At 48.3% G+C, this 19,845-nt stretch overlaps 1 protein-coding gene across 11 annotated transcripts in view; it reads left to right on the forward strand.

The window, feature by feature from the left end:
- KCNQ2 (potassium voltage-gated channel subfamily Q member 2) overlaps positions 1 to 19,845 on the forward strand; it is a 75,206-nt gene that overhangs the window by 24,846 nt on the left and 30,515 nt on the right. For 4 of the 11 annotated variants that reach the window (XM_015647711.2, XM_015647712.2, XM_015647715.2 and 1 more), the window contains exons 3-11: positions 601 to 727; positions 1,859 to 2,034; positions 2,917 to 3,042; positions 5,158 to 5,268; positions 6,172 to 6,267; positions 6,923 to 7,017; positions 10,363 to 10,392; positions 14,316 to 14,384; positions 16,167 to 16,196. In XM_015647711.2, coding sequence (XP_015503197.1) covers positions 601 to 727; positions 1,859 to 2,034; positions 2,917 to 3,042; positions 5,158 to 5,268; positions 6,172 to 6,267; positions 6,923 to 7,017; positions 10,363 to 10,392; positions 14,316 to 14,384; positions 16,167 to 16,196 — 860 coding nt within the window. The remainder of the gene's footprint in view (positions 1 to 600; positions 728 to 1,858; positions 2,035 to 2,916; positions 3,043 to 5,157; positions 5,269 to 6,171; positions 6,268 to 6,922; positions 7,018 to 10,362; positions 10,393 to 14,315; positions 14,385 to 16,166; positions 16,197 to 19,845) is intronic. The other 7 variants (XM_015647713.2, XM_015647718.2, XM_015647719.2 and 4 more) reach the window with 3 other exon arrangements.

The following is a 19,845-nucleotide window of genomic DNA, read 5'->3' on the forward strand; positions in this document are numbered from 1 at the left end:
ATTTGGGGTCTGGGGGGTCTCTTTTAACAGGGTTTCTGGGAGGGAGGGAACATCAGAGAGAGAACCAATTATTTTTCTCAGTACATCTTACAAACTTTCTACAAATCAAGGTTACACACACCAAGATAAGAAATAACAGACACCAACTTCTTCAAATGCCCACAAAGGTGTAGGAGTATTCTCCAGAGAGGGGCAGAGGGGGAGAGAGGGGGGGCTTGGTTTCCTGGCAACACAGGGGGGAAAGAAAGGGAAGGGAAGGTAAGCAAACCCTCTCAGCTTCCATAGCTCAGAGGCATTCTGGGACAGGGAAAACAGAGTTACAAACTGAAGGGTCTCTCTTCTCCTAACCCCGTGCTTTCCTGGGCTAAAGAAACTTCAAGCAGCTGGAAATGCCAGCAGGGTCCTCTCTTTATCCGGCCGTGGGGCTGATGAGAGAAACTTCAGTAACCATGGTAACTTGACACCAGGTAAACAGTTAGGAAAAAGAGAAGCTGGGGGGAAATCACAACTAAAAGAGGGGAAAAGATATATTTCAAGCTATCAACTACAACAGTCTCCATCATCCTGTTCTCCCCACTAATGGCACCGTCCTCCTCGCAGGAAATCGTCACCATCGTGGTGTTTGGGGTGGAATACTTTGTGCGGATCTGGGCCGCCGGCTGCTGCTGCCGATACCGGGGCTGGAGGGGACGGTTGAAATTTGCCCGCAAGCCTTTCTGTGTCATCGGTAAGAGATGAGGCCCTGCATGGGATTCCCCAATCCAGGAGGGCCATTCCAATCACTTGCTTGCATGGTTCCCCAGTGTCTTGCATGTGTTTTGGGGGTTAAACTTCAGCTGCTTCATGGTCACCTTGAGAATGGAAAAAAAACCCCAGAAATGCAGAAGTCCTAATCCATGGCCATGCCTTTTGTTATTCATCACAGGGTTCTACCTGTTTTCTGCTGATCTGGGAGCCTAACCCTAACCCTAACCCTAACCCTAACCCTAACCCTACACACCTCAAGCATTACTGACAGCTCACAGAAACAGGGTTTAGCAGGGAGAGGCTGAGCAGAGGAACTGGAATCCTGCAATCCTACGTCCAACCTCCACACCAAATTGTTCCCAAGTCATCGAGACTCTGTGTGTCATCCTGGTGCTGATGAGCTGCCTCTCAAGGGAGTTGTGAGACTTAATTAATTATTGTTTGTAAAGCACTCAGAAAGTCTCCTGTGAGAGGGACCATCTGGGCACAGCAGTGATATTTTCTGGGATTAGAAATGGACAGAGTGGCCGTGCCCTTCGCTGTGGAGACTGCCTGTGACTGTCTGGGAGCTGGCAATGGACATATGCAGGATTTCAGTTTATTCCACAGCAAAACACTCCTATAAATCTGGGAAGAGGGAGGTCTATGGGATCTTTGATATGTATTGAGCAAGACTTTTTTTTTTTTTGGCCTATTTCTTGGACTTCCATTGTCCTTAAGCACTTTAGGATTATGGAGGATGTATAGATTTTCATTACCAGTTTAGATGGGGGAGTTCCTTGCTCTGTGTAACAGGCACCTATGACTGATAAAAGACAGGTCCTTTGGCAAGGATTTAATCCCATGTTAACCCTGAATCAGATCAAAATTCAGGCTGTGCAGCATTCGACCCATTTTCTATGGGAGTGATGAGCACGGAGAACGAAAAGCTTTCCACAAGGGGTGCAGTGGCTCCTCTCATCCAGTTTCAGATTAGTTCTGTGCCCTTCCAGCAGGGGACACAGGTGTAGGAGACCCCTGTCACGCACTGCCCGGGGCAGTGGCGATGCCATTCCCTTTGGTGGTGATCTGGCAGCGCTCCCTCACCTTTCCCTGCCCCGTGTTCCCGCAGACATCATGGTGCTGATCGCATCCATCGCCGTGCTGGCAGCGGGGTCCCAAGGGAACGTCTTTGCCACCTCGGCACTCAGGAGTTTGAGGTTCCTGCAGATCCTGCGCATGATCCGCATGGACCGGCGCGGCGGCACCTGGAAGCTCCTGGGCTCTGTGGTCTACGCACACAGCAAGGTGAGCAAGGCCCAGGCAAGGACGTGGAGCTGCTCTTTGTGTTCTCCCCACCAGAGACACTGCTTTGGTTCAGCTCTCCATCCCAAAGTTCTTCCAGGCCTGGGGAGATTGGAGGGACACCGTAGGTAATGCAGAGGAGCAGCACGGTCGGAGACACAAGGTCTGATGGAGTGCTCCACCAGTCAAGAAGGGAAGGGAGAGAGAGATTCCAGTCGTGGGACCAATCCCTGATGTAGGGGGATCAGTTTGGGAAGAGGTTGTTGTTAAATTGCTGTTTCCTGATGCTGTATTTATGATTTTAGCATTTCTCCTGTTTCCTTCACTTTCTTTTCCCCAGAGAAGCTTAGCCAGCTTCTCCAGCACTGTGTAAAAATCATAGGAAATTTGTGCATCTCCTTTTTCCACCCTTGCACTAACCTAATCCAAAAATAATCACTCCTGTGAATTCTGAATTAAAACTTCCCTGCAGCTGGGGGATAGTCCAACAAGACCCCAACTTCACATTTCCTCCTTGTTTATTGGATTGGACTTGTCCTAAGTAGAATATCCAGAGATCTGGGGGTTCCTTTTCAGTTTCAACTCCACTTCCCTGTGTGAACTGGGGAAATATGAGAGTTTTAAAATCTCAGTTCCAGTTCTTGCAATAATGGAGCTCTTAACATCCCCTCCTCCATTTGCTGTGTGTGTTTGGGTGATTTGGTCTTCAGGCCTGGCAGAGCCGCGATCCCATCTCAGAAAGTGCCATCACTGATCTCCAGCCAAAGCCCCAAAACCTAAACAAGTGCAGGGAAAGTTCAGATCCAGCAGCAAGCGAGAAACCCAGCGTTTGGAGATGCGCACCAGGACTGCAATTATTCTCTTCTTTCTTTAATGTTCTCACAGGAGCTGATTACTGCCTGGTATATTGGCTTCCTGTGCCTCATCCTGGCCTCTTTCCTGGTGTACTTGGCCGAGAAGGGAGAAAATGAGCACTTTGATACATACGCAGATGCACTCTGGTGGGGTCTGGTAAGTAATTTCCATAGAGCAGCTGCTGGTTATTAAAATAAAATGTCCATTAACCCTCCATCTTCTATCACTTACGTGAGGTATTGACTTAGAGAGTGCTTAGTTAACATTTTTATTAAATGGCTTCAGGCTGTTCCATTTAGCTCTTTTTCTTACATAAACCTCATAGAAATTGTTGGGGGATCACATTTCTGAGTTAGCTGGAGCTGCAGGGGAACCAAGAACTCATGTGCTCCCAGCTGTGGGATTGAGCTCTGTCGTGACAGAGGTGGGTCAGAGAGAGATCCCGCACCATGGGGTGCTTTGATCATTGTTTTGACAAGTATTGCTGTCTTTTAATTATTCAAATTGCACTTGGGCAAGGCACTGGAATAAATTTATAAAATTAATAGGGCCTAAGTAGCAGAAAGTCTCCAGCGGGGCGAGCACTCCCTGTCACATCTCTGCTGAAAGGGCAATACTTGTGGTTTGCTGTGCGTGTGCATGTGAATTATTGGATTACCCGATTAACAAAGAGAGAATTAATGACGTTCTAATCTTCTTGTGTTATTGTTCTTCTGCTCCATCACTAGTTTGGCCTTGATTACAAAGCATGTAATGAAAATCCCCGATCTGATCAAATCCCAATAACAGGCTTGGGGAGAAATCGGCTGATCAAGCAGCTCCTCCATTCCAACAAAGGGAAAGAGGCTGTAAATTGCTTTTCAAACCCTTTAGTTAGGACAGAAAAATAAAAACAAAGCCCAATTTGACATAACAAGAAAATAAACAATGAGGGAAAAGTGACAGCTCAGATTAGAGCTCAGTCTGGGGAGAACCATGGGCAGATTTATCCCTTCTGCTTCTGAGACTGTTTTGCCACTGAGAAGTTCAGAAAATAAATTAAGCTTCATTAAAATAAACAGTTTTTGTCAGAGTCCAGCTCATGGATCCAATATGGGCAGATGTTGAGAGATGGGATAAATCAAATTTCAGGGTCAGAATCTCATCCCTTGGTTGATCTTAGTGTATCCAACACTTACTGTTGTCTATAGAAATTACAAGAATACTGTAAACCAGATTTGCAGTGATTATGGAGAGAGCCTTGCTCTGACTCTGTTTCAGTAAGGATTAGCCATGTTGATGCATTTTTCAACCACTTGGTCAAAATAGCATCTAATTGATAAGGCTTTTAGTGGGACCAATTAAAAGGCACTTTGGGATCCTACTTCCATTTGTGTAAAAGTGATTTCTTATTCTAAATGGAATGCATGTTTCCAGTGCCACATCAGCATGGTGTCAGCTCCCATCCCTGGGGCCAGCTCTGTCCGTGGAGGCTGTGTGACAGGGACAGCCTTTGGGATCAGAAGTCTCAAAGATGTTTCTAATCAGACCATCCCTCTCTGCCTTGCCCTGCCAGTCCCAGGCTCTCCAAATCCTCTTGGAAGCCTTGGGAGAATAGCCAGCATTTCCCATGTGATGTCCATGGAGTGAAGTGGGAAAAAGTGTCTTCCCCTGGAGTTTGAAATTCAGGTGACTGTTTCCAACAAATCTCTCATGTCCTTCCCCAAAATACAGACAGCATTTTCCACCTCTCTCTTGGTGCATTGCAATAGCACAAAACCCATCCCTAGATGAGGTGGTGTGAAGGAGCCATAATTCATCCTCTCAGCCTAACAGGCTGTTTTTAAATAGGGGAGTGGAGACCAGCTGATAGGCGCTGCTGGGAAGATTTGGAATAAACAGCAGATTTTGTGCATGCAAATAGCTTTCCTGAGCTGCAGAAAGGGAGTTTGGGGGAACGGTGCTGGTTCGCTTCCCCTGCCGAAGGCACAGCCCCTCCTGGGGGAGGTTCCGAGCACCGCCAGCCTCTGCACCAGATGGCAGCTCTCTCTGACAGCAAAAGGCACTGAAACACTCCCAAGTGGTGTGAAACCCAGCACGTGAGCAGGGCGGGTGTTGGGGTGTCTGTGCATCCTGTATCCATCCCTGCTGCTTCCCAGCTCCCCGAGCTGCGCCTCGGACAGTGCAGGGCATGGTGACCCAGCTCCGCCGTGTGCTGCGGGAGCTTTGGCCGTGTTGTTTCAGTTTTAAGGCTGTCTGACCAAGGGCTGGGCACTGATCTCCTCCCTGCAGATCACTCTCACCACCATTGGCTACGGGGACAAGTATCCACAGACCTGGAACGGGCGGCTGCTGGCGGCGACCTTCACACTCATCGGCGTCTCCTTCTTCGCCCTTCCTGCCGTAAGTGGGGGGAGCTGAGCTCACCTGGGCCTTGTCCCCAGCCCCTGGAGCTGGTGGCACTCTAACACCTACAGCGTGATGCACTCAGAGGCCTCCTGACTGTGATGTTCTGTGGCTTGTGAATCAAAAAATGAGGGAGAAAAGGGAAGAGCCTGTTTGAATATCCACAGCTTGGGCATCGCCTGCATGAGCAAATGGGATGGGAGCTTTCAATTTGGCTCTGCACAAATATTTATGGAAACAATAAAAAGCACTTTTTCCTCCAGAAGGCTGTTCCTTGGGGTAATTAATGGCTTTAAGATGAAGGAGAGTAGATTTAGATTGGATATTAAGAACAAATCAATCCCTGTGAGAGTAGTGAGGCCTGGCATGGGCTGTCCAGAGAAGCTGTGGATGCCCCATCCCTGGAGGTGTTCAAGGCCAGGGTGGATGGGGCTTGGAGCAACCTGGGATACTGCAAGGTGTCCCTGCCCATGGCAGAGGGTTGGAATGAGATGAGCTTTAAGGTCCCTTACAACCCAATGCAATCTGTTATTCTGCAATTACACCATTTCAGCACATTCCCCCTGTCCCTCTGGCAGTGCATTTCAGTGTGTTGCAGGATCTGGATTCCTATGGGGATAATCTGCTGAATGCCATCACGCCGGGGTTCTTTTGTATTTTATCAGTTGGCTGGAGGTAGTTTGGGAAAATTTGCAATTCCAGTGAGTGCCAGAAAAGTCTGCTGCCCCTTGGATAGTGTCTGCCACGGCTGCTGGGATGGAGGCTCCTTCCTTCCTCTATGTTTGAATCAAAAAATGAGCCAGGAAAAAAGCCTTTGGAGTTTTGGAAAGCTGGCCACAGACTTTAAGAGGAAGGTTAACTAAACCCATCCTAGCAACAAATTGTTGTTCTCTTCCCCAGGGCATCTTGGGTTCGGGATTTGCTTTGAAGGTGCAAGAGCAGCATCGACAAAAACACTTTGAGAAGAGGAGAAACCCAGCAGCGGGGCTGATCCAGGTGAGGGTCACATCCAAGGAACCTTGTGCTTACATCATCCTGGTTTTGGGGAGCTTCATAGACCTTTGGAAGATGGGGAGGAGACAAATGGTGCCGTGTGTGTAAGATGTGAGACAGCAGCTGGTGACTGGTTTTGTCTGGGAATAAATGCCAGGAAATCAACCATGGGAAAACAGCATATGTGGTGGGGAATCTAGAGAGAAAAGGGATGGAATTCAGCAAGCAGCCAGCTCAGCAAGACAAATGCATTGGGACAATCTGTTTTCACCCTTTTTTTTTCTCCCCAAAGAGAATATTTATCCTGATATAAAGGTACAGTTGGGAGCATTTTCTTCATGAGAGCAGATGTCCTTGCAGAAGGCTGGCCTTGCTGTACATCTTGGAGAATTTAAATGAGTCATTTTACATTCCCCTGCTCCCCTCTCTCCACATTTTTCACTTCTGAATGGGCAACAGCGCCCATCCTGCCCTCAGCCTGGCAGTGAATGGTCAGGAGGATCATGGTACCACCCCAAGTTTGTCACCTACCAAATCAAGGAGAAGGCAGAGTGCTGGATCCATCCCACAGGACTTGGTGCTGGTTGAGGTTTATAAACCCAGGGGTGGTTCTGGCTGTGCCTGGGTGCACAATCTCACTGGGTTTTCTCCTGCACAGGCGGCTTGGAGATTTTATGCCACCAACCTGTCCCGGACAGACCTGCACTCCACCTGGCAGTACTACGAACGCACCGTCACCGTCCCCATGTACAGGTACCTCCTCCTCCAGCTTCCTCCTCCACTGCCTTCCTCGTAATGCCACTGTCTCCATAGTTATATATAATTTTGCTTATTTATTTACTTTTTTTTTGGTTGAAAAAGTTGATTTCGAGCTCCTAAGAGCTGGTATATGCTTTTCTTTTGGAGTTTTTTGTTTGTTTTTTTTTTGCTTTGTATTTTTTCATTGTTTTTCTTTTTGACTTGATTTTAATTTCTCTGTTGCTTTGTGTTTTTTGTTGTTTTTTTTTTTCTTCCCATGTCTTTCTATGTGTACATGCTCTTCTTTTCACCTTTATTTCTCCACGCCTGCTGGTAGTTGCATTGTGTTGTGACAGTTGCCGTGCCCAGGTGTGAAGACCTCCCTCCAAGCTGCCCTGGATCATAGGTAAACACCACCCTCACCCTACCTGCAGCTCCTCGTGCCCTCTCAGGCTCTCCTTGCTGGTCCAACAGGTCTCTAATGGTCCTTCTGTCTTTCAGCAAACTTCTCTCCCACCCCTGACCAGCCTGGCACTCTCCCAGGTGCATTTTCCCTGGGTCCTCCTTTCCTTTCTTTTCCTTTTTTGTCTCCAAGAGGAGGAAAACTAACTCGGGATTCAGGGAGTGTTTTCCCATTTCTTGTATCTCACTTATATCATCCCAGGGTGTTGACACAAGCAGGGAATGACGTTGGAACCATGATGGATGAGGCTGCTGAACACCAGAGTGTTTTAGCAGCAGCCACCTGCCTTGCTCTGCCTGCAGTAAAACCAGGCAGGTTTTTAAGGTGAAACCACACAGGTTAGAGCAGTGCTGTGGAAATTAACAGCCTCCTGGGCTGTGGAACTTCATGGAGCTGGGGACAGAGTCCTCTGACATGCCTCCAAGCCCTCCAGGACATGGGGAAGCACTGCATCCTTCCTGTCCCCCTTTGGCTTTGTGGCTTCCTTAGAAGCTAAAATGCACAACTTTCTATTCATTTTCACCCCACACCTCATCCCTGCATCCTGGGCAGAGCCAGGCACCCCTTCCTGGTGGATTTTTAGAGGTGATCCATGACTCTCTGGGTCTGAAGAATGGTTGGATATGTTTGATAGATATTCCTGTAGCACCGTGGGGTTTTGTTGGGTGTGATGGGGCTCCCTGTGCCCCATCTCCCCGCTCCCACACAGGGCTGTGCCACTGCAGGAATAATCCCTTCCTGTTTTCCATATTACTGGTGCCTTCGAGCCCTCAGGCAGACAGCCTGGATGTATTCCTGGGGTAAGCTTTAGCCTGTATTTCAAACACAGCAGCCAGCCTCTTAACCCATCATAAAAACCTGTTGGAAGTCCCATTGGTGTGGTCAGTAAGTTCTCATTGGATTCATTCTCAGTGTGTGTCTGATTGGTTGCATTTCCCCTAGAAATTTAGGAACCAACTTGAAGATTTTGTCTAAAAAACCAAAACAACAACAGCAACCCAACAGAACAGAACAAAGCTGTTTTCCAATAGCATTAAACTCACCCATTGAAACTCTCCCTCCCTGTACCTGACCTTCTGGCTGTAACTTTCCAGCACTGCCTGGGATCAGCTACTGGAGAGGATGAGGACAGAGCTTGGCCCAAAATCCACTGCAAAATGCAGGCAATCAGGGCTTGTTTTCAGTGGACTTTGGCAGATTTTACTGCTCTTTGAAATACTGAACTTACCATGCAGCCAGACATGCAGTGACACCCTTTTGATTACCTGTTACACAACCTCCTTGTTAAAACCTGTATTTCCACAGAGCTAATATGCAGGAAGAAATCTGAGCTAAAGATCTCCAGAAAAGGCTAAATAGAAACTCTGGAGAGGAGAAAGAGAAGAAAAAAAAAAATAAAAGTAGTTTGGAGAGCCTGCTTATCTTGAGTAAAAAGCCAGGACAGATTTATAGCAGGGTTGTAGCAGTTTTGCTGGCTGCTGCTGTGGGTGCTGCTCAGCCCCACACAGCAGTGACACTCTGGGCTTCCTTAGAAATGGATTCTCTGGGCTCTCAGCTTCTCCCTTAAATCCCAGCTCCTGTTTGTGCTCAGATCAAGTGAACATCACCCAGGCGAGTGAGCCATGGGTGCACCAATGGATTCAGCCCTCAATTAAATTGTTTGTGTTTTTTACCAAAAAAGCAGTGAACCCCTTCTGACTGTATTTTGAATGCTGTCAAATAAATTAGGTGGATTATTTATTTTATTTTTTTTAAAAAAGGGAGTAACTGTATGTTCTGGCTGCAGCTTGCATCACTCACACTGACCATCTCTCCTTGCCTCCCCACTTTCCCAACCCAGCTAGCAGGCACTGGCAGCCCTGTGCTGCTGCTGGTGCTGCTGCAGCTGTAGCAGCACATCAAGCCCAGCAGCCCCTTCAGGCCATGGCTGCAGTGCACAGCGTGGTTTGGTGGTGGGCTAGAGGAACACAAGATCCCCCTCTCTGGTGCCTGGGGATGATCTGCAGTCAGCACTCGGCATCCTTTCTGCTCAACACTGAGCTGCTTATTCCTCACAGCAGGAGCCTGTGCCTTTAGCTCATCTCTCTTCCCAAGGCATCTCTGGAAAGGCTTGGCTGCTTGATATGAGAAAATTGTTACACCTGCCTTGGAGGAGCTCACATGGCTCCAGAGCATCACTCCAAGCAGTGCAGTAGAGCTACTCTGATTTGTTTCAGGGAAAACATGGTGGCCTCTGAGAGAATCCCAGATTTCATCTTTAAATCCAAAATGTGGCAGAACCAAATTCGAAAATAAGCACAAGGCCTCTGTGTGTGCAGGTGTGGTTTGGGTTGTAATGCACGAGTTGGCTTGGTGCACCCAGACATCATAAATAACCTGTTCTGCATCAGCCACTGCATTTATTATAAAATAATCTGCTCTTATTGTCACTCATGAGAGCAGGGCCTTGATCTGAACTGCTGTTATATATTGGTTTTCACTAAAAAAGCCAAACCCATGGACACATCCTGCCCATTCAGCAGCCCAGCCCAGGGAGTTCCTGGCTGGTGGGGCCGAGGGCTGGGGGTGTCCCATGGCAGGACTCTGGGAGGCCCCCACACTTTCCCTGGCCCGTGGTGCCCATTTGCTCTTGGAGCAAGGTGCCAGCTGCCTGTCCCCAAGGGTGACACGGGTGTGCCGTGGCTCCTGAGCCAGCCACAGCGGGAGCCAGCTCAGTCCACGCTCCTGTGCTCACCTCTGAGCCTGGCCACAGCATCTGCTCCTGGGGACACACTTCGTTCATATGCTAATTTTCTTTATTCTGTTTCTTTCCCCCTCTCCTCCACCCCAACTTCCCCCTCTCCCTGTTTTTCTTTCTCTTACCCCTTTGGTTTTCTTTGGTGAAAACACTTGAAAAGCACGCAAACGCAAACGTATGGTGCCTCCAGGTATGAAGTGCATGTGACTCTGAAAGTGTGTGTCATGTCACTCCTTGTTCTTCATTTGGGACTGTAACATGCAAAGCCTTGAATTAAAAAAAACAAAACAAACAACAAAACAAACAACCAAAAAAGACAGAAACCTTTGAAGATGAGTTTTTTTCCAAGGAATGAGTGAAAGCCCAAAGCAGACGCGCCCTCCTGCTGCTACAGACTAACCCCCTGCACCCCCATGTACATTTTAGCTATTGGTACACACAAGTGTTGGGAAACTGCCAAAATGATGATGTAAGGAAGGAGAATGGGAGCGTGCTTGATAAGCTTGCTTTGTTAAGGATGATTTCTTGATGGTCTTTCCAACCTCCCCCCACCCCCAATCCATGCAACGCTTAAAAAGGAAACATCCCCATTCATCTTCCATTTCCCTCTGCCCTCACTCCTGTGTGTTCCCTCTCTCCAGCCCTCTTCTCCCATCCTTCATTGTGCCATTTATCTGGCTCTGAGCTGCAGGAGTTGTGCCCACCTGGTAATGCTGGCTTTGAGTCTGCTGGTGGGGTGGCACCACAGGGCACATCAGTGGTAGCACAGAATAAAACTTCCAGAGCAGCTGTGCCTGCTTTTGAGGGTAAAACCTGGAGAAGAGAAAGATCTGAGGCTAAACTGATACAATCATTCATTTCTTGGAGTAATCCAATCTGGTTTTTTTGTGAAAGAATGCTTCATCTCAGCAGGACTTTTCCATTTCAGTTTTTAGTTCCAAGACCCACCTAGAGTTAAGTAGTTATTAGCCACAGTTATTCAATCTTGGACTTAACCTTTTGGGATCAATCCAAATGCAAAGTCCTGGATATGGCTGTGTAAGATTTATGATAAATAATATTATCTCAGGTTCTGCAGAAAGGAATAGATGTGCAAATCACAGGTGTATTTTATATGAGATGGGTATCTGAAGGTGTAGTCAAGTTAATATTTTAAGATGGGGAATAAATGACTTGCATTTCAAGACTGCAAGCCAAGCTCTGTTCTTAGAGTAGTTTAAACCCTCACTAGATGCAGTAATGCCACTAGAACTGATGTGATTTAGTGTCTGATTTCGAAACCCAGTTCCAGTTTTCACAGATGCAAGTTTTACAGCCTTAGTAAATCACACTTACTGCTCTGTGTGCTTAATTTATAGCAAATTGCATCAATGAACTGCAAGTATAATATTAAGAATATATTTTCCTCTTGTGCTAAACAACACCCTGTTTTGAGAATTAAGACATTTTTCTACTACTGGGAGAGGAATAAGAATGTGCCACTTCCATTCCATTTGTTGTAATGAAGTATTTTATAAGCTTCATGAATGTTCTCAGTCATGAAAAATAGCTTCAGCTGGAGACATAAAGTCATGGTTAAGGAGAAAATTGGCTGCCCATAGGAACTCCAGCAGTGCATGGAGGCTCATTTAGGTTCTCATTCCATTCCAGCACCCATCTCCCTGTCACCGTCTCCTTAATTGTTCATCCTGGGACTGTTCAAAAAAATCATCGTGGCGTCCGTGTGCGTGTCGTGGTGTGTCCCTGCAGCTCCCACCGTGCCGTGTGCTGCTGCCCTCCTCGTGTTGTGGGGTTCTGGTGGTGTCCTGGCCCGAGGCATGACCTCCCTCCTGTCCCCTAATGCTTGAGAAGTTATCTGTGCTCCCAGGAACAGCGGATCCGCCTTGCCCTGCGGATGTGGGAGCCGGCGCCCGGAGTTAGCGTGGCCTTTCTCTGTGCTGTACTGGGAGGGGTGGTGGAGGCAGCTGGGGGGACCTGCAGCAGCTGAGAAGCGTTGCTGTTGTGGGTGGCATGAGCTGTGTGTGTCCCGTGGTGTGCAGATTCCTCAGCCAGCTCCCCCTTAACCGGAACGCGCTTCCCTCGCTAACCAGTGACACACGGACCAGGAGGAGAGAGAGAAAACGTGAGGAGCCCCAGACACAGGTTCCTCCTGCACCTGGCATGGTGGCACCTGTGTCCCCTGTGCCCTGGGCACACACCAGGGCAGGGGGCCGTGCATCCAGCATTCCACAGCAAAGCTCCATTCAAGAGCTGTGCGGAGTTCTGCCTTTTTTGGTTTTTAAGGGTTTGGAGAAATGGTGTGGTGCAGTAGCTGTTCCCCAAGCTGCTCTTGCAGTGACAGGTTAGGCTGAGCATTTAGCTGAGATTAAATTTCAGGTCCTGAAATATGTGTAAGTTTTCACCCATTTTCAATAATAATTATTTCAGTAAGATACCAGGTGATTTCCACCCCATGCAGCAGGCCCATGAACCAACCACAGAAATGGTGAATTTCTGTGTTTGTTGCATGTCTGTACTTCCTCATGGAAGCATCTGTGGTGGCCCAAGAGGTGGCCACCTTCAGCACGCTGCAGACCATGGGCTGATGCAAAAGAAATAGTTCATTTTGGAATCCTGAACCCTCCAGTCTTTTGAGCTAATGAACTCCTCATCTGAGACATGCACCAGTGAGAGCCCAGGATTTGCAATCCCAGCTGGAGAGAATGGGGCAATTTTCCTGTGCTCTGCTGGGTATGGACCTCCCTGAGGAGTTAATTCACCACAGAAGAGCTGTGCACCCTTCATTACCTGCAGAGTACACCCTGTGCTGGATTTTATGCACCACCTCTCCCAGCCTGGAATGCATCTCCAAACCCTACGGTGTGTTTGAAGGGAGGTGACAGCCCAGCACTCATGCACAGCTCCACTGCATCAAGGTCAGCTTCTTCCTGATGTCTGGAATGAAGAGGATCATTAATTCAGCAGATCAGGATGTGCTTTTCTCTGGATGGAAGCGACTGGGGAGCCGAGCCAAAATTTTTCAGGCCTATTTTTATTCTTTTCTCCATACTTAGAATTGGAAAATTTTCTGATTGCCTCAATCTTGTGAACACAAAATCTCTGCTAAACCACTGTGGTTTTGAGGATAAGTTTTTTGCTTGCAGAGAAGAGGCTTTTCCAGTTGAGTTGGTTTTTTTTTTTTAGTTAAAGTGTGAAACTATTGGTCTCATCATGGCTGAAGAAATGTGGGCATGAATATCTCTCCCTTTATTTTTTCAGAAGCCTCATTTCTTTCAGTCTCCACCTGACACCTCCAGCCTATCTTTCTCTTGGTTGAAAACCTGGCTGGGAATATCAGTATTAAATATTGATGGAGCAAGCCCTGGACTTCCAGGGTCTCAAGGAAGAACCCAAAAATGGATGTCAAGCTAATTTCATGGCTTTGAAGCACAAAAGCAGGCCACAGGATTTTTGTTCACTGGGCTTTTAATTCTTACCAGGATTCCCATTGTCAGCTTTTTTTAATATATATTATGTATTTTTTTTAACTGAGAAGGGAATGAAGCCCTGTGGTTTTTTGGAAGGCAGTGACACAAGATTTTGTCTCATTTTGGGACAAAACCTGACATGGAGAATAGAGAACTGGAGCACACTGCTCTTTCTCCTGCGATGCTCCCAACCCCAGGTCCTTATTTTCTCTGCCCCTTCCCATGCTCTCCCGCACCCCCAAGAGCAGCAGGGTTGAGTTTTCCTATTTTCCCCCAAAGCTGGAGTTTCTCTCCATTTAGCAATGCCAACCTGCCAGACTACAGCTCTGCCAAAACACCACCGGGCTGCCCAGGAACCCTGGCAGCTGCTTGGTTTTGGGGAGGTTCAAAATCCAGTGGTGCAGACAAGTTTCTCTCTCTCTCTTGCTGTCACTTTCTCTCTCTTACCCCACTGCTCTGCCTTAGGACACTGTTGGAAGTAGCAGCCAGCCCCCTCTCCATCCTTCCTGAGCTGTTCCCCAGCTGCAGTTGGTGGCACAAAGCTGGTTCTGGTTGAAAGGATGGGGCAGCAGGGGAAGTTGCCGAGACAGGAGGCTCTGCAATCAGCTCTGTCTGGATATTAATGCTCTTTGTTTTGTCCCTCTAGACTCATCCCTCCTCTGAACCAGCTGGAGCTCCTGAGGAACCTGAAGAGCAAATCAGGACTGACATTCAGGTTAGCAGCAGAGTTAAGAGAGTTTGGAACTCACACAGTTTGCAATATTTTTCTTTGTTTTTGATTTTTTCTTTTTCCCCTCCTGCATATGGACATCCTTGAAGATGAAAGAGGTTTGACAGCTGGTCCCACATGGGTCACTCAGTGACCTCCTCCCTGCCCCTCTCCTGTGCTCTATATGAATTCCTTCAGCCTAACTTGGCTCTGGAGCAATGTCACGGTGCTTGACTGACAACTCAAAGTCATGTTCTCAAAGGGGCTGATGGAGGTAGTGATCCCAGTTTTCCTCTGACCTTTCTGCTCCTCCCCACACTCAGAGGACACTCAGGCCCGTGATGTGTTAATTCATTCTCTGTTCCCTCCAGTGACAGCAGGCAAGGTTGCAGCAGTGAGACATTTTTGCTGAATTGGCTGTGGCAAGGTTTACATGAATCCTCTGCACCTTCAGCCTCTGCTTGGGAGGGGTAATTCTTGGGGTTTTTGAGCAGTCAAGGCTGCCCTGTTGGTGAATGGGGAGTGTGCAGACCCTGGGAGGGATGGAGAGGGGCCAGTGGGCATTGGGGCCAGCTGGGAGGTGTGTGATGGGGCCTGCCCTGGGCTGTGTGCCTCCATAAAGAATACACCCCTGGGTCAGCCTGAACATTTTAAAATGTGAGTATTTGAGCTAGTGACTGAGGCTGGGCTTCCAAGCTTTTCTGAGCAAGAAGCAGAGGGGAGGAAAGAGATTTTTATTAGTCTCTCCACTAGCTGAGGGCTCTGTGCAGGTCTCAGTGGTCGCTGCTGAGCAGTGGCAGGGCCAGGGCTGGTGCAGCATCACACTCAGAGGGCACCTGTGTTAGGGGAGGCAGAGCTGTATCTGCTGAGAAACACGGTCTGCTCCCTCTCTGGGGGGCTGCAGGGGCAGGGCTGGTGGAGGTCCCAGCTAAACACCATTCCCCAGTGGAGCTGTGAATCAGAGCAGCTGAAGGCAGAGCAGGTTTTCCTCATTGCTGGAGGGAAATACCAACCCAATGCCTGGTCAGTGAAGGTGAGGGGTATTTTTCAGTGTGGCCTTAGCATGGCTTGCAGTGTCCTGGCTGCCCTTTTGAAGGCATCCAGCTCACTTTGTCCCCAGTGATTTTTTGGGGCAATACAAACAGTTTCAGATCTCAATACGAAACTGCAAACACAGACTGTGGTGCCTTTGCCAACTGCTTTGGTAAAGTAGCTGCCAAAGGCTCTGGAGGTATAAACCCCACCTGGGGTGCCAGGATGCCAGGGCAGGGGTTCATGCTCCTTCCCACCCATGTCCAACCCCAGCACCTGGCATTAATCCGTGCATTCAGAGATCTGACGTGAGCTCTGTCCCAGTGGCCAGGGAGGAAAAGAGAATGCACCAAGGTCATGGGAGCCATTCAAACCCTTCCCCATGTGCAGAAACATGAGGGCAGTGCATTTCCAAAGGAAGGGGGCCGCTCTCTGAGCCCACAGAAGTCCTCCTGTGCTCACACAAATCACACAACCCTCAGGTGTCTCAGTGGTGCCTAGGCACAAGGATGGGTTGGGGTGAAACCTTCAGCCCTGTGCGTTGTGTGTGTCTTCTCTGAGGTTGTGTGAGTCTCCAGTGATCTTCTGTCCGGGCCAGAAACTTCAGGAATTAAGCTCTCCTTTCCCTTCCTTCTGTCCACAACTTCCACTTAGTTGTATTGTTTGGTATTGTCGTTTCGTTATGTTTTAACAGTGAAGCAGCAACATCTTTTGCCACCTGACACCATGCTAATGTACTATTGCTTCTGTTTAAAGGAAAGAGCAGCAGCCCGAACCATCGCCAAGGTCTGTATCACTGCCAACACGCCATCCCCATGCATTCCCTGTAGATTTCTGTGTGTGTGCGTGTGTGTACCATGTCGTGGCACCATCGAGGGAAGCATTCCTAGGTATTACCGTGCTTTTCCTGTGCTGTGCAGTCCGATGTATCTACGTGTGTGCTGGACCTTAAATCATATCTTCCTTCCAGCCTGCCTCGGGCTGGAGCAGCAGGCTAGCGAGGCTGGGGGGGTCCGGAGAGCGGTGGCAGCACAGGCAGAGCTGGCAGGCACTCACGGGGGTGACTGCAGGGCTTTGGTTCACGCTTCTTTGTTTTATTTCGTTGCTGGGGTCGTAGCTGAGTAACTCTGTATAACACCCAGGGGCAGGTGGCGCTTTGCCCGTGTCTCTGTCACCCTGTGACAGTCTGTGCCGGACAGAGGTGACACGGGGAGCACGAAGCCATCGCCACGTCACCGCGTTAGCAACGTCTCCTGAGCTCCTCTGGCTGCAGGGCACGGCCTGGACCGGCTGCTCCGTGGGACACAGGAGGGCTCTCTGGCACGGCATGAGGTGGCATGGCAGAGACACCCTCTGTGCACCCCGTTCCCTGCGGAGGAAACACCTTCCCTGCTCCATCTTCCCTCCACGCCTCGAGCCCACGGTGCAGAGCGTGCTCTGGATCGTGGCGAGCACCTTCCAAGGGCAGCCGTAAATCTCACTTGTGGTAGAGCTTTTCTCCCTTCACAACTCCCAGGGAAAGCAGCAGGGCTGGTGCTTGGGATACTTTTAGGACACTCTTCATCCACTTAGAAGTATTTAATTCTGGGATTTTTTTGTCCTATATTTTCTAGTTCTTTTAAAAAAATAATTCTGGAACTGAATCACTTTTTTTCCTTGGCTGATGAGACACAAACTCACTGATGATCAGTGGAGATCATCTGCTCGGCTTTCAGATCTTCCATCTCACTCCTCAAAACACAACTTACAGCCTGAATTTTGTAAACAATGCATACATTTTTCAGAAGTACAGCTAGAGCCTGGCATTCTGCAGATGTACCTCTCTGCCATGCCTCTTAGCTTATAAGAGGCCAGAAAATAATTTTTCCTTGGCATAAAAGCCAACCAAAGATATCTGGCTGGATACACTGCTGAAGAAAGGGTGGAAAATTTCATCTTTCCTTCCTTCTCCCTCTCCCCCCCTTTTATTTCCCTTGTCATTCATTTGAGCTTTTCTTTGCAAGCAGAACCTTTGCAGCACTCTATCTACTTTCCTGCCAAATAACCCAAATCTCCAAGATCATGTTTCAACTATCCAGATTTCTTTTTTTTTTTTTTTTTATTTTTTATTTTTTGCTTGAGGTCTTAAATGTAGCTGGAGTGAAGTTAGCCTCCATCCAGCATTATTAGAGCAGGGAGCATTACTTGGGAACAGCTCTTTGGGAGCAGACCAAGGCTGAAATCTTGTTCACCTTCCTGTGGCATCAGGAGGGTCAGAATTTCATCCCAGGGTCTGGCTGCTCTGCTGTCCTGCCTCATTCAGTGATAAACTTTGGTTGCATCAAAGGGTAAATCCACATTTCTTACAGTGCAATGAGAAGAAATCCCTGTTCAGCCCCATCAGCTCCATAACCAAGGAAATTTGGCATCTGACAGACCCTTACAGGGTTACACCACACATCAACCCTGCAATCTACTAAGACTAAATAGTCTTATTTCTGATTTTTGAATCTCAATCCTGTCTTACAGGGTTCATATTTATTTTCTTGAAACCTGAAGTTGTGTACAATATTTCTTCATAGAGGTTGCAGGTTTTTCCCTGATCACTTTCTATTTTCTCAACCTTATGTCACAGAAAGAAGTAAAAATAGTCCTTCCCTGTCCTTTTTCAGAGTATTTTTTACTATTTATAGGTCCTTCATCAGAGTCATTTCCATGTGCTGTTTCCTGCTCCTGTGGTGCACCTGTCTCTTGTGACACCGATGGGTTTTCTTGCTAAACCCCAGCCCAAGGAGGGCTTAGCTGAGGGTCTGCAGCTGCTGTGCAGAGCTTTGGAGTTTATTTCATATCATTCAGTTCTGCTGCCATGGCAGCACCAAAGCTCCTTCCTTCTTCCTTGTGTGTTAGCACAATACCAACTCTACCTGTTCCCACTGTCATTTTCCTTCTATCTGATATTGCCCCAGACCTCAGGAAGGAATTTTGTGTTCAGAGGAGCCCAAATTGCCTGTTTTCCCCAATAAAATTTTCTGTGTCTTTTACATTCACATCCCAAATCTTCCACCCACTCGAATTTCCAGCAGCTTCCCGGTGATGCTCAGTGTGTCATCCTGCCCTTAGAAAAGAGAACTCATCCTGTTTCTCTGCCCACCTGACAGTTAATCACCCACTTGCTGCTGATGCTTCACTCAGGAAGCTCCTGGGGATGAATCGTCTCTCTCAGCAGACCCCAGCTCCACACTTCCAGTGCTTCAGCTGGGAAAGGATTTTCCACTTTGCATTTCCATCTCTGTAAGGAAACAGTCTTACACCTGGAGGCAGCTGGATCTTCCTCCTGTTTTAGTAATGTGTAGGGAGTGGCTGATTTCCTATATCCTTCTCTCTGTAACCTATACACCACAAACCCCCTGCAGCAAATGGAACAGAAAGAGCTTTTCCGCAATTTTTCACCTTATTTTATTTCAATTTAGAGAAGGCATGCTAGCATGGCACATGGGATTATGCTTTGCAGGATAAACAGTGTCTTGTGAGGTCAGGGAGCATCCCAAGCATTCTGCCAGTGCACAGGGTGGCTGTTGGGGTCCTGCCCTCCGACCCCAGTGCTGATCTCTGCCCACACAGCACTGGGAGAGCTGGAAGGACATGAGGAGGTGATGGGGTCAGTGCGGCAGAGGCCCAGGGTCACCTGGAATTTCTCCTGGGTGGTTCTCTTGGTTCTCTTTTGATTTAGTCTTGGTGTAAAATGGGACAGCTGATCTGAGGGACAGGTTACGTCCTTTCTCTATGGTTTCTGCTTTGTTTTTCCACCATGAGCTTGTCTGCATCCACATCCAAGTGCTGGGAATGCTCTGTGCTGATTTGCCTGGGGGCCAGGAGCCCACCTCTCCCAGAGGTGGAGCTTAGGCTGCCATGAGCAGAAGAGACGCTGGCCTTTTCCTACATGCTATGTACCCCTTCTCCCCTTTTTATTCTCCTCCCTTTAAAAAAACAAAGGCTTTTCAGAGCCTCCTGGTGCCCATCATTTGGGTGTTGTGTCCACCCTGCCCCTGCCCCTCCCCAGGCTGGCTGTGCTGCCCTGGGACCCATCCCACCTCCAGGACAACACTGCTGCCAAGCAGGCTCCAAATGCAAATCCACTCTCCCTCATAGCCCAGGAAAGGGGGCCTGCTCTCTGCTAGGGCTTTTCTCACCCCTCCTGCTGCAGAAAGCCAGTAGATCAGAGTGGTAATGGGGGGTGGTTACTCTTCTGTTTATCAGGCTGAAAATTAGCTGTGGCATCTCATTTCTGTTTGTTTTGCTTTGATTGTAATGTCAAAAAGACAGCACATGGTTCGCCAGGGCTATGGAGGCTCCTGTATGAAATGTGGGCTTCAGATGCTCTTTAACAGATGGTTTGAGAAACATCTGAAGGCATCCACAACCACATTTCTTCCTCTTGCATTTTCCAAAGTACAAT

This window comes from Parus major, chromosome 20, assembly GCF_001522545.3.
Source record: "Parus major isolate Abel chromosome 20, Parus_major1.1, whole genome shotgun sequence".
Classification (NCBI taxonomy): Eukaryota; Metazoa; Chordata; class Aves; order Passeriformes; family Paridae; genus Parus; species Parus major.